Source organism: Lepisma saccharinum, chromosome 18 (assembly GCF_977018435.1).
Source record: "Lepisma saccharinum chromosome 18, izLepSacc3.1, whole genome shotgun sequence".
Lineage (NCBI taxonomy): Eukaryota > Metazoa > Arthropoda > Insecta > Zygentoma > Lepismatidae > Lepisma > Lepisma saccharinum.
In genome coordinates, this window is record NC_139246.1 from 38,799,700 (window position 1) to 38,814,507 (window position 14,808).

At 37.1% G+C, this 14,808-nt stretch overlaps 1 protein-coding gene across 2 annotated transcripts in view; it reads left to right on the forward strand.

Annotated features, from left to right (window-relative positions):
- LOC146002529 (G-protein coupled receptor Mth2-like) overlaps positions 1 to 14,808 on the forward strand; it is a 119,598-nt gene that overhangs the window by 67,664 nt on the left and 37,126 nt on the right. For both annotated transcript variants that reach the window (XM_083140443.1, XM_083140442.1), the window contains exon 2: positions 7,580 to 7,658. In XM_083140443.1, coding sequence (XP_082996569.1) covers positions 7,580 to 7,658 — 79 coding nt within the window. The remainder of the gene's footprint in view (positions 1 to 7,579; positions 7,659 to 14,808) is intronic.

The following is a 14,808-nucleotide window of genomic DNA, read 5'->3' on the forward strand; positions in this document are numbered from 1 at the left end:
AAAGAAAATACTAGGCAAACTGAAACTGTCCACCGCCATTTTCATTCTATATTTATTCTACATCCTGTTTTGCTTGGGGAAGGGAATTCTTAGGGACACAAATTTATGGTAAATAAAAACTGAGGAGAGCGGTAAATAAAATGTTAGATCAGCGGTATATACCAGCGGTGAAAAAAAATGCACACACTTTTTCATTATGAGAGAAAACAACATACAAAAGAGCTATAAATTGATAAACTACTTCATTTTTATATACTGTACACATACACAAGTACTTAGTTGCCCAACCAAAAAGAAAACATCAACACAAAATCACTTCATTTCTAAATTGCATATCTCAAGTGATTTATTCATTGTATGTATTTAAAGGATAACCTTGCTGTCCAACAAATAAAATAATCACTTCTGCACATGCACAAACACATGTTAAAAATCACATGATGATAAACAAAATTCATTCATGACTGAACACCAATGACACCATTGTTTCCCTTGATGTGCGGGAACAGACTAATCTTATCGCTGCTACAGCTAGCAAGTTCAATGAAACTGGAAGTTGAGTAGACATTCGGGTGAAGAAAGGAATGCAGCTTGACAGGGAGCGAAGTTTTCGAACTGAGATTATGTGCATGGGAAATCCCAATATTTGTTTTCCCTGATGTGATCGAAGATAAAACGTTCTTCAGCTGCTAGTGGTAGTAAACTTTAGGCAAACGTTTCGTTACAAATCGACAGTTTGCGCGCGCAACCTCGATTGCCGGTTTTTGCGTGTTTTCTACTTAATTTGATGATATTTCACGGTTATTTTCGTGGAAAAGCACACATTTCGCATTACTTCGAGAATAAAACTCATGCATTTTCATCATTGGGGATGTATTTACGTGCAGAATGTTCAAAATTGAATCTTTTTTTTTTTTTACATTTCGCGATTTCGCTCGTCGCGAAAATTCAATGGCCCTAGGAATTCTGTTGACATCAAGTTGATGTTGCCCTCTGCTTATTGACGTTTTTATTTCAAGACCGTCACATTGTTGAAAACAGATTGAATTAAAATGGTGATGGACAATTAGCCTACTATTACTTTTGCCGTTGGGTGTACCTTCCAACAAGGTGTAGAATCTACTGTCTCCGGTAAAAATGGCGAAAGTAAAAATGACGCAAAAGGAAATGATAAATATTTCATATGCAAATTGTAAAGAAGAAAAACAGTTGCGCCACCTCTCAAAATTATTCACAAGGGTCGCCTTTTATTAACAGGCGAATAAAGAAATTAAACGACATAGTAATTACTTTTGGAAACATCAAATACGATGTATTCATTCAAAGACGAATTAAGTGTTAAACAAAATTATATTAAATTATAATTTCAAACGATGAAATAGGAGACATAATTTCTCAATTTTTAGTTAAAATCAGAATATATTGCATTTTCAATTTTTATTCTCGCCATTCTTACCGTTTCCATTTTCCCCATTTGTTATATTTTTTTTTCCTTTTGCCATTTTTTTTTCGTTTTCCATTTTCACTTTGCCATTTTTACCTAAATTCGTATCTACTCGTATGCAGCTCTCTCACTTTCAAAGTCAACTCATTCACACCGACAGATTTAAGCCACTGCTCCTCCCGTCTTTCAAAATCTTCTTTGATGATATTTCTTAATGTTCCGTGCACGGGTATCACCAGAACCTTTTGTAATGGGACAGGTCAGAGCGTTGATATGGAATTATAAAGTAGGAGAAGTAATAATAATATTAATAATAAAATAAAATTTTTCAAGGATATCTACGAATATTACGGGGGGGGGGGATGTTGCTCGCGAAGTTTATATGATTTGGAGTAAGTGGTAGAAGTGCAGGCCTGGTTTCACTTTTTCTCTTCAGTTATTTTGCATGTAGCTATGTATTAACAGAAATGTAATTGCTTTAGACATTATCATAGATTTGTCGCCTTCGTGTACAGTGTAATCAACGAACGCAAGTTTCCGGCGGTTTCGATGGATCGGTTAGGCTCAAAACCGTCTTCCTGAAGTGTAATATCTAAGATTCTCTATTTACTCTTACAGAACAATAGGATCTGCATGATCCGAAGTAGAGTTTCGATCACGGCAAATAACGAAGGCGGGAAGGTTGATCGCACCATCGAAACTTTTCAGTTTTTTTAGTGAAAACGATATCACAAAATTTTGAAAATTTCTATTTTACCGAACTTCCAAATTTCATTCTTAATTATTGTATAGTCGACGTGCTAGCTGCGTTAACGAGCGGCTTGCTTTGAAGTCGATGGAGCGCGCCCACTAGCTCCGACAATACATGCACGGTTGAGACTCCACGTGGACTAGACGAGCAAAATGACAGCTGCGCCCATTGGCTCAAGGACTCCACGTGGAGTAGACGAGCAGAATGACAGCTGCGCCCATTGGCTGAAGGTTGAGTGTGATTGGACGGAAACAACTCGCCCGCTGTTTATCTTCACCCACGTTCGTGGCCGCATCTCGCTTCAGATCTTACACGTTAACGAAGTGAACGCGTGAACTATAGTAACTAATGTCTTCTGTGTGATGAATAAAAGTGAACATTGAAAAGTTGCGATAAAATGGGGCATTACGAACAATATTAGTAGGTTAGAAAAGTATTATAATGTAAATAAATATACTACGTACAGTCAACTACAATGATAATAGTAGGCAAATTGTCCACCGCTATTTTCATTACAGTTTTTATTCTACATCCTGTGTTGTTTTAAGGAATGAAACTATGTTCGTTCGAACCAGGTATTGTTCTTTGCTTATTGAAGTCATTATTTCAATTCATTGTCAACACTAGGTCTCGGAAGTTGAGGAAAAATCATTTTTTCTCCTAGTGTCCGAAGACGAGGCCCAACATGATATATGTTCATTTTGGGTCATTGTAGGTCAGAAAAAGGTGGGTTTTATTTGTCCTTTTTTGCCTTTTTCGGCGGTTTTTGGCTTATTGGTCCTTTTCTAGCCTTTTTTAAGGTCTTAACTGCTTTTTTTTGCAACTTCACCTTCTTTCGACTACGTTTTTACTGCCCATTCTCAATTCGAATCATCAGTTCATCACCTCTTAAACATCCTTTCTGTAGTAAAGAAATAAATAATAAATATATATATATATATATATATATATATATATATATATATATATATATATATATATATATTAACCATCCCTGAAACGAGAGAAAATCATTTTTGGACGACTGAAGCAGGTATAACTTGTCTGGAAGGTCGCGCTGTAAGTGGCAACTTTCTCTTGTTTTGAAGCTTTCAGTTTTTTCGTACTGTGTGTTCTATACCACCAGAATTTTTTATTTTTTTATTCATTAAATATGTAATTAAAACTGAAGTTATTAATTAATTCGGATCACATTTATACGTCTTTTTTTTTTCGTTTTTAGGTCTTTTCATAGTTTTTTTTTTGGCAATTTATAGGTCTTCAACTTCCGAGCCCTAGTCATCACATTGTGTAATTCAGACCGAATGAAAATGGTGGTGGACAATTCACCTACTGTTTCTTTCGCCGCTGGGTGTACGTGGGAACAAGTGTGTTACACAGCCGTATCCAACTTTATTTCGTACTGTAAAGCTTCTGAAAAATACCGCTGTATTAAGGAAACCCGCCTCCAGGTCTGGGTTCATTTGTAAAAGCTTGAGTTTACGTTGAAAATTACAACTTTAATTTTAAGTCCACTTTATGCATACATAGGCTAATTGAGACTATACCCTGTTTCAACTATCTCTGGAGCAAGGCCGCGCATGGCAGCAGAGAAGGGAAGGGGGAAATCGAGTGGGCAGAGCGAAGCAGTACGCTAGCTCTGCTGCGAAGGCTGGTAACTGCAGTCGTTTCCCCCTCCCACGTGTTCATTGGTGGATCTATGCGTCACTACTTGCGCAGAAACTTGTTTTCGTTCGCCTGCGCAGGAGATGGCTGGGGCAGAGTGTAGACCTAGTGGGATCTTAGACACTGTGCAATGAGTCTCCCCGGAGGATCGAGCCTGGGGCCCCTTGATTACAATGGCAACAGCGTTTTACGTGAGTGATAACATCCATTCAAAAATCTCCCCATCCGCACACTTATAATAAGCTTCCTCCAGTTTTAAAAAAAAAATCAACAAATGCCGAATTCCTGCTGAATGCTACAAATTCCTGAATCTTATGATGGCCTTGGGCAAATATTATATTGTGTGTAAACCTGAAGACAACTAGCTATACAACGGTTACCTGTCGTTCAAGCGAATTGGGGCAAGGCCTGTCCCATAAAGATTGTAGTTCTGTGGTTCAAGTACTCACAAGCGATAATGTGTATTTATTGTTCTACAGAAAAGGTTGTTTTCTGGTTATTTAAATTCCTGAAGAGATATCCATAGAATGGAATGTACAGTGGGATCCATAAGTATTGCTCAGCAAATTGTCCATGACTATTTTCGTTGGTTCTTATCTTCATCCTACGTATTTTTAAGGACTGTATTTTTACGTATACTGGTTCAGAGGTTGTAAGCAGATTGTTTGGTATTTTGTGTCAGTTCTTGAAACTCTCATTGCATAAAACAAAGGGAATAAACGTGGTGATGGACAATTTGCTTGATAATACTTATGGATCCCACTGTACAGTGGGATCCATGAGTATTACCTTGCAAATTGTCCATCACCATGTTCGGACACTTTATTTGACCCAATAAGAGCTTCGAGAGTTAAAAGAAAACTCAAAACAAGCTGTTGACAACTTCTGCACCAGCATACATAAAAATCCAGCGCTTAAAGACACATGAGATGTAAGAGAAGAAATAATGAAAATAATCATGGACAATTTGCCGAGCAATACTAGTAAAGTGCACACGTGGCAAATTGTCCATCACTTTCATTCGCTTTATTTTACGCAGGGTTCAAATAACGTAGCTTTTTTGGAAACAATTCATACTCAACATGCATTTGCTGACACTTACACGTGCAAGAAATTCACTGAAAGGTCGAAAGATACGTCAGAGCTGTTTTTTTTCCCGTTGCTCCCATGTTTTAGCATATCACTTTCGCCATCAACAATCCACCTGTATTGCGTGCTTCCGTTACAAAGCAAATGTTTCACCTTTTTTATTCGCAGAGCACATTTGACGACGATGACGTCATGCGTGCGCAAAGAGGAAAGAGCGCTATCTAAACAAGTTCACAGAATCACATCGTATCGTAGCTCAAGCCTGTTGCTATAATTTTACACGTGCAATAACTGTATTGGCACCGAGACTTCGGACGCTGTAGGCCAGATTGAATAGACTTGAACTAATGACAAAGTTGATATTGAGGAGGATTTTCACAACAACAACAACAACAACAAAAAAAAAAAGTCTCGTATGACTCCTTGCTTTCGTTTTGAAGCCAGTGGGTGGAGCTTAAGTTTGTCGGCGTAAGATGGCCGCATCTACTTCAACCAATGACTTCACAGACAGAAGAACATCGCATCGGCTGCTGCAAGCTCACTCGGGCTGGAAGGAGCATGGAAGTAGGCTTCAACTACAAACGCAAACTCGAGGTTTACTTTACACTTAAATACTACAAAACAAACTATAACTAGCTTTATTTGCATATGGAATATTATTCCTTCAGGTTTCCTGTCGCTTCTGCTAGTACAGCTGTGTGTTGGGCAGGCACCATTGCTTCCTAAATCTTATTCAAAAGTACACAACATTACATGCTTTCTTACGGCGTCTTCGAATGTTTTGTTCTTTCTTCTCCGGTTCTGTCACGTGACCCGGCTTCAGAAAAATCGCGCGATGCTTGCTCCTCCCCCTTCTTAGCTCCATGGTAATTTCATTTCGGGAGGTAAGTTTTTTGGGTATGCAAATTTGTAGCCCTATATGTTACCAGTAAGTAACTATTAAATAAACTATTGCCTTGCGGTTCTAAGCACCTTAGAACATTGCTTCTAAACCTAGGTCATTAAATCTTTTGATAATATTTACGCGTAATTTAGGAACAGTAGTTACATTCTATCCCGCACCGTGGCTGTGCGGTATTGCTTTGGGCTCTGGCTACGGGACGCGAGTCTCCTGGGGGAAGCGTAACAGCTTTTCTCCTGAGATTTCGGCCTGTGTATGGGACCAGTGGCCACCCACCACCGTATGGAAATTGGGGAGCACCCGGAAACCTACAACAACGACTAGGGTGCTGACCACACGTCACCCCATAACTGGTTGTATGATCTCCCACCTCGGCAGGTGGGCGTCAGGCTTGTAGTCAGTAGGCAAGCCCTGGCCCCCACGGACTGTTGCGCTACGGGTTGTTATTATTATTATAGTTACATTGAAAAAATACACAAAATGAGCTTTTGAACTAGTAACACTGAAAACTTGACATTTTTTTTTCAAGTTTAAACCTAATGTCAATCTGCTTTAACACATGTAAAATATTAGTACTGTGCCATGAAAACAGCCTATCTTCTTGGTGAGGTTGGTCAGTTGCAGGATGGTGTACTTTTCCGCAGGGAAATCTTTGATGGCTAGACCATTAATGAGCACGAATGACTTTTCGATTTTGTTTGTTACATGGTTAGGAAATGATATACTGTATGCTTTCAATCTAATATTATTTGAGGGAGATAAAAACAAAAACAACATCCCTGGGATAAAAAAAAACTTTCTTTTTCCGGGGATAATTTTTTTAAGAGGGTGAAATCCCCTCCACCCCCCCCCCCCCCGTTAAATCGTACAATGCCTCTGGTGTTCCCCGCTTAACCCTAAGTTCAAAATTGCTCTATCGTAGACATATGACATGATATTTCTCTTAGTATGCGTCACTTTTCTGTCTCTTGAAACTAATCACGACGAAGATAGCTGGAATTGTTGAAGCGATACAAAACAAGAGATTACCTTCTTACAGTGCAAAGAGCCAAAGTATCGAAACAATGCATTTTCAGGCTGTATTATGCAAAATAGGCGTAGTCTAATTATCCTGGAAGTTATGCAGAATACGAAGTTTCCATTGGTTTTGTACCAATATTACGTGAAAAAAGATTCATTTTGTGATTACATAACAGGTAGTTTTTAAAATTATGATGTAATTTTTCAATATTTTAAGGCCAAACTCTGGTAAATTAATGCTTACAATAGGTGTGGAATGCTCGCACACTAATATTAATCAATATTTTGTACAACTTTTAATTGTTACAATTTTCAATCACCGGTATCGGTATTGGTTCTATCGGTATCAGTTAATACCGGTATCTTTAAAAGCGGTTTCGGTTTAAATCGGTATCGGTTGTAATCGGTATCGGTTGAAATTGTATCGTTATGGGTATTGGATCAGCCCTACCTGGAAATATGCATTATCAAGCTTGAAACATGAACAAAACTCACTAAAGACGATGTTTTACTACGGAAGAATTAAATGGTAAATATGTAAAAACCAACACGCGACTGATGAGAACGAATGTAAAGCCCCTATAAAATGAGTTTTCGGATACATAAATTGATGCACATTTACGAATTATGAACAGTTTTCATATTTTAAAAGTTGGTGGATACAGCTTAATTTCAAGCACTGGTTTATTTTTCGTTTATTTTTCCCCAGGTTTCGTCATCCAGTTCACGTTCCTCGCTGCATTCTTCTGGCTGAACGTCATGTGCATCGACATATCCTGGGCTTTCAGGTGAGTTGTACTGACAAAGGCACACGTGTGAGTGAGTATGTGTGTGTGTGTCGAAACGTATCAACCGCAAAAAGTGCGTTTATTTTTACATTGTTGTTTGGCGAGTTCTTTTCATGGCTCTCATAGAGCGGACAATATGCAGGGATTTGCGTCCATGTGGATGTAGTAGTGAGCAAGGACGTATTTAGGGGGTGGGTGCTGCGTGTCCGGACCCCCCAAAACACTTACTAAGTCATAAAATTAAATAATGAAATAACCAAAATTAAATTATTAAAATATACTTCTTGTTTAATCGAGGGTTATTGGAAGGCAAGGATTATATAGTAATCAGTGGCGGCGATTGGTACCAAAACTTTGGGGGAGACGGTATATTCCCCTTTGTAGATAAGGTTTAGCATAGTGCTGGGGCAAAAGTGGGGGGGGGGGGCAAATACCCCCCTCGCCGCCACTGATAGTAATCATACTACTTTGAATCACAGTACCAAAGAAGATTATGCAATATGTACTACTTGTGAGTAGACCTCGTATTTTTAGGTTCTAAAAAGTGTGCGTTTAGGTTTCTGAAATAGGTTCTAAAAACCCTAAAACAGTTTCTAAAAATCCTTAAGTAGGTCCTAAAAATCTGAAGTTAGGCTCGAAAAATCCTGAAGTAATTTTGAAAAAAATTTAAAATAGTTCAAAATTCCTGAAAAATGCTGATTAGGTATAGTCACCAACAATGAAAATGGGACACCTATATCCTGAAATACGCAATATCTTGCATAACGTTATGTGTGTTGCCTAATCCTTCGGCGATGGCAGAACATAGCAATGGAAATTTGCTATTAAAAAACACTCTTCCCCGTATAGTTAGGCAACAATCGTTTTTCATGTTATCCACAGTTAAACTCCTAAATTTTGTCTGTGAGGATCATCTTATATGCTGAAAATAATCTTTCAACAAAAACATAGTCAGTGGTGCGAACTTCAATGCCGGAAATGTTAGTTTGCAAGGCGTGAATGCCACAAAACACCAAAATGACGCGAAAGTGAGCAAGACCACACAGATCAAATCACTTTGGATTGACACGTAACAGTGGCACCAGACATTTTGTTTGTTCAGAGCTTTGAAAAATCATCATGCACTTCAAACACGTTCGTCATTGAATTTTTTCGTGACCAAACAAAGCAAATGCCTCTGTGTGACATAAAAATCCTGTAAAACCTAAAAAATATATAAAAACCTAAATATAGGCTTGATTTAGGCACATAAACCTAAATTAGGTTCTAACAAGCAAAATAGGTTTTTTAGGCACTATAAAACTTCATCAGTTGTTGCATTTTTTAATGAAACGCTGACGTAACTTATTATTTCTTATATACCTTTAAAGGAAAGGACAGGTTAAAATCCTAAAATCCGAGGTCTACTTATGAGTAAACATTTAATTGTTAAATGTTAATGCATGTTAATTATATGTATAAATTATTAGCAGGAGCTTTACTTTTCGTCAACTGGATCTAACATCCTTTATTTATATTCAAAAAAATATTCAATTCTTTATTTCTTCGACATTAATTTCCCATTCAGGAAAGTTTTTTTTTTCAAATTTTGCCGACCTTAGCTATATCTACGATGAATACGTGCTGTTATATCACTATCCTTAAACTATCTTTTTACCTATTCATGTAATAAAAATATAATATTATATAATTGATTTCAATATTTTAATACTATTATTAGGGCTGAGCCGAGACTGATGCCGACACTTTTCCGACAGTTTCGTCTTTCACGGGGTCCGCAAAAATGCTGTGCAGCTCTTTCGCGGAGTCCAATTGTCCTGGAAATTAAACAAAATTCAAACTTTCCTTTCTTTTTATTTTGCACAAATTTTGCAGGAAAACTGTATTTTGTGATTACATAATATCCATTTTATAATTATTGAATATTATATAGCACAATTCTTGGTAAATTGATGCATATAATTCGAGAAGATTATTTACACACCAATATTGATCAATATTTTGAACAAATTTTAATTATTGTAATTTTCATGTATCGGTGGGTATTGGTGAGAGTATCGGTTCTATTGATAACAACTCGTTTCCAAATTCAAATACTTGGGAGTAATATTAACAAATGAAAATTATATTAAAGAGGAAATAAAAAGTAGGCTTAATTCAGGAAATGCATGTTACTTCTCTCTTCATAAACTTTTGTCTTCTCGTTTAATATCTAAGAAACTAAAAGTTAAAATATACAAAACAGTAATTTTGCCTGTAGTATTATATGTGTGTGAAACTTGGTCCCTTACATTGAAAGAGGAACACAAAGATCCTTCGGAAAATATTTGGACCTAAAAGGGATGAGAAGACAGGTGAGTGGAGAATTTTAAATAATTTAGAAGTACATAATTTGTATTCATGTCCAAATATTATTAGAATAATTAGATCAAGAAGACTTAGGTGGGCAGGCCATGTGGCACGAATGAGAGAGGAAAGAGGAGTTCACAGGATTCTTGTTGGGAAACCTGATGGTAAGAGACCTGTAGGAAGGCCAAGACGAAGATGGAGGGACGACGTTGAGATGGACCTAAGGGAAATCGGTAGGGATGGAAAAGAGTATATAGATCTTGCTCAAGATAGGGACAGATGGAAGGCCTGTGTTGCTGCAGCCATGAACCTTCGGGTTTAAGAAATCTAGAGAGTTAGTTAGTTAGTTTTTAATTATTATTATTTTGAGACACTTGGTTCGGACGCCCTCCCCGAAATATATTTCTACATACGTGCCTGGTAGTGAGCTAAATGTGGATTTGATGCTGAAGAAACATGGCGAAAAAATTAATGAGTAAGCCAAAATGCTTTGTGGCAGGCGGGAAACCTCAAACAAACCAGTTCATAAACTTGTTGCGAGTGCGTTGAGGAGTTTATCCCGATATTCACCTTCCGGCTATTCCCGCGAGCAAATCCAGCCAGTGGAGCGCGTTTTGTGCGTCCTCCTGTTGCCATGACCTTGAAATTACTTCCACATTTTCCTTTTGGTTCCAGAGCACGTAAGAACGCATGGAAGTGCGATGAAAACAACATTTGCCGTTTTTCCCTTTAACTGTCAGCTCAAAGATAATCTCTGTGAAGGGTGTTCCGTCGTTCCACGTGGCATCCTTACTGGAGGGCTAAATATTAATATTATTTTGTGATATAATGTCATAACGGGAATTTCCACGCAATATTTTAAAGAAGTTGAAGCGGAACTGCTATCGGATTAAAAATTATAGATACTCGAGTTTGGATTCCAATTAATAATTAACCAGTAGGTTTACATAAAAACGAGTTACATCAAAATTTAGCTTATTCAGTTCTGCATTAATCTATGCTAACCAATTTTTCTTTCGAGTATGCCTTATCCAATGTTGTTTCGCAAAATTGATAAGAACGGGTTTTTGTTGACAAATTTTAAAAATCTGAAAATTAAGAATTGTGTTTAAATCCTTTCTGCCTGCACCGTATTAACATTTCTTCACCATCGAACCATCCGTTCTTCTATTTATAAAATTTCAAAGAGAGTGATCGTTTGCAAAACTTAAAAACGTATTTTTTTGCTCTCATGACGATAAAAAATAGAAAGCACACTAGAAAAAAATAGTAACACTGTTAAGCCTTGTTTCCATGTTAATAAAACATTAAAATGCTGACGAAGGCAAACTTTTATAGTATAAAAATATACAAAAAAACGTAACGTTTCCACCCTCTAACAGGGACTGCTTCAGACGAAGATTCACAACAAATAAATTAAAGTTACAAAATATCATATTATACACTCCCAGACAGGGTCCAAAAAACAAAACAACACGAAGCCACCAGTCCCTATCATAGAACATTTCAATGTTCTAATATTTTAATCTATAATTTGTTGTAAGATAAGAACTGGTGGCTTCGTGTTGTTTTGTGTATGGACTCTGTCTGGGAGTGTATATCGTCGATGTTTTCACGAACTGGCGAATGTGTCAACTCCCTTGCATCACGAACCGGCGAATGTGCAAAATATTGATTTTGAGAAAAGCAAAGTTGAAAGTAGCCAATTTTGCGTTACTTGCGAATCATTGAAAAACATATTCGAGCTAAACTATATTTTGAGATAACAATAAATGCTGTGTGAGAAGGTAGTTCACATGAGAAAGAACACCGTAGAAAGAATTTTAATGAACAATAAATGAACAAAGGATTTCATTGAATCTATTCGTCAGTTCGTGAAAACAAAAAAAACAAAAAATGGAATATTTTTAGCTTGGTTCGTCATTGTAATTTTCACTAAAACTGCGAATTTTACAGTTCAAGGCTAAAACTTTCAACTTATTTATTGGTTATTTATACAGAGTTAAATATGAGGCCAATCATAACATACACCATAACAGTTTAATACGTAACAGTGAGAAACAGAGATATTCACACAACACTAGACGTACCCGCAAATAAATTTCGAGAATAATAAAATTCAGGAAATAAAATGTAAGGAACAAGATGGTAATACATTGACCAACACTAGTCTGTTATCAAATACAAAGTTAATAAACGCAAAATTGTTGTACAATTAGTGAGGTAATCTGACATAGAAGTCTTTATAATCAGGATGAGAAATTACTGGTATTACTCCTTGACATAATGACAGCAAGCCCTGGTATTTTTTCAAAGGCAGTTTTGGCTTTGAAGTAAAAGCCCTTGGTGGTAAATTGTCCTCTTTAGCACTGCGTGGATTAGGAAGTGATATACTTGAGTGTGTGTTTAGGTTATGCGACGTTTTTATAAATATATTGGGACAACCCTTGCGCACTTGAATTTGCAAGACTTTTGTCCAGTCCACGGGTTGACCCTCATTTGTTGTTCTAACTTTTAGGATACGCAGGTACTGCGAATATTGTTTCCAATCTAAGACGTCTTTAGTATGCAACTCATGAACAGCATATGGTTGTTTCTTTCTTGCCATCCTGATTACCGGGATGAGTTGGGCAGGGATGAAGATATCTTCACTCCGTCGAAGTGCGTTTTCTATTGTACTGTGAATAGCATCACCTTCACTTTGTCCGTGACTCGTTTCGAAGAAGAAAACATGTATGGTGTTGATGTTTCGTGCTTCATTGTTTAAAAAATAAACGAACATAGAAGGCAGGATACTATTTTTGTTCTGAGATGCACATCCATCGGCGAAGAACGCTACCTGTTTTACACCTTGTTCATCTTTCATCAGCAGAAACTTCCTTAAGTTTGTTGCAACTTCATTCTGACCTTTTTTCGCTAATCCTTCGTGCCAAACGTAGCAATGGCCGTTTTTACTAGCTAATTCATAAATTAAAAAATTATAGGCTGATAATTTTCTTTTGTAATGCAGTTCAGTTCGTTTGCTCTGTGGTAGATTTATGACTTGCTCCATATCAAAGCAAGCAGCCACGAACTCCTGTGGATTTTGTAGAGCTGTATCTTTCATCGCACCTTTAATTTCCCTCACCTTCTGTTTTTCCTGTATGTGCCTGTTATATTTTTCAATCAAGTCAGAATGATTAGATAAACAATTAGCTGATTTCAATGAGTTGTACGTTTCACACAAACCACAAAGATCTTTTTTTGGAGAACGAAATTTTAACTTCATACATTTAAAAACTGATCTGTGTAAGGAGTAACATGCCGAGCTGTTTGGAAATTCTTTTTTGAATAGGTCATACATCTTTGCAATACTCAAGTTGGACGACAAGTACTGTTGGCTAGAACTTCTGCGGCAAAAATGAGATTCCATCCTATGGAACATATTTATGTGCTTTTTAATATCTGTACGCATTTTTTCGTCTCTTTCTTTTAACATTGTCTGACGTTAACCTCTCTTTTCTTCTTCTACCATGCACTGGTTCTTTAACTTCATTAGCATTGTCCTTACTTGTCTCTCAGCAATTGCAAGTGTGTTAAGAAACATTTTACGACATACTCTTTGTCTTACGTTATGGTCATCTGGTAAGAAATAATGAAGCGTTCTTTCCTTCCTCTTTTTGTCTTCTGACTTCGTTGACCTTACAGGAGCATTGGAAACGATGAACTTACTCAACCATTCTCGTTGTCCGGAAACATTTCCTAAATTATAATACGCATTATTAACTTTCATTCTTGTGTTGACATCAAAATCGTTGCACTTCAATCCTCTTGTTTGGCATGTCCGTGACTCACAACGTGGACGAAGCAATCTGCGAGAAGGAATAACTTGATGACTCTTTTCACTTACATACTCATAACCCAAAGAACGACAGGCTTTTACATTTTTTCTTACTTTTTCCTTTTCGGAAACCCTTCGCTTTACTGGAGTAACATCCTCCTTTTGAGAACCATCTACTTTAAAATCTGTGTGGCTTGATCCCGGAGGGATGTTTTTCTCTTGTACACTAACACGTCTGTTGTGCTCGGCGCAATCCAATATGAAGGGATTGTAACAAACCAAATCCTGACACGTTACGCATGCAGCAAATATTTCTTCTTCACAATGCAAGGAACTACATACAGCGTGAACATTCCTCGGTGAGGAATGTACGGACGATTCATTATCACTGGAAGATATAAGAAAATCAGGATCCTTGTCCTCATCATCCGCTATCGTTTCTGAAGAACTGTCAATGTCACTAACTACTGCACTCGAGTCATTGATCACACCACCTAAGCTCTTCTTTGGCACTGACACCACAGTATCACCACTTTCAGAATCTTCTTCCATCACGATCACAACACCTTCATAATAAATTTTCTCAGGATCCCACCACATTTTTACTTTCGCTCCATATTGCAACTTCTTCATTCCATGGGGGAGTGTAAGTTCTTGGCTTCTGACGATGTTAGTACTGCCATCAGTCCACTTCACAAGCACGTCCTTATTCATATCTTCTGAATAATTACACAACGAGCCACACCACTAGAAGGCTATTCTTCAAAATAATATCAAGGAAATATGGCATTTCTTTTATAAACCATTCGAAGTAATTTAGTTGCGAGAAGTAAACCAGATGATTGCCAATTTCATTGAAAGTCTCAAAATATAGACTGTACATTGTTCAAATAGAAACACAAACAACTGTGCCTTACATGTTAACTGATAACTTACAAATGGGTTATATTTCTTATGAAAAAAATGAAATATAAAACGTTT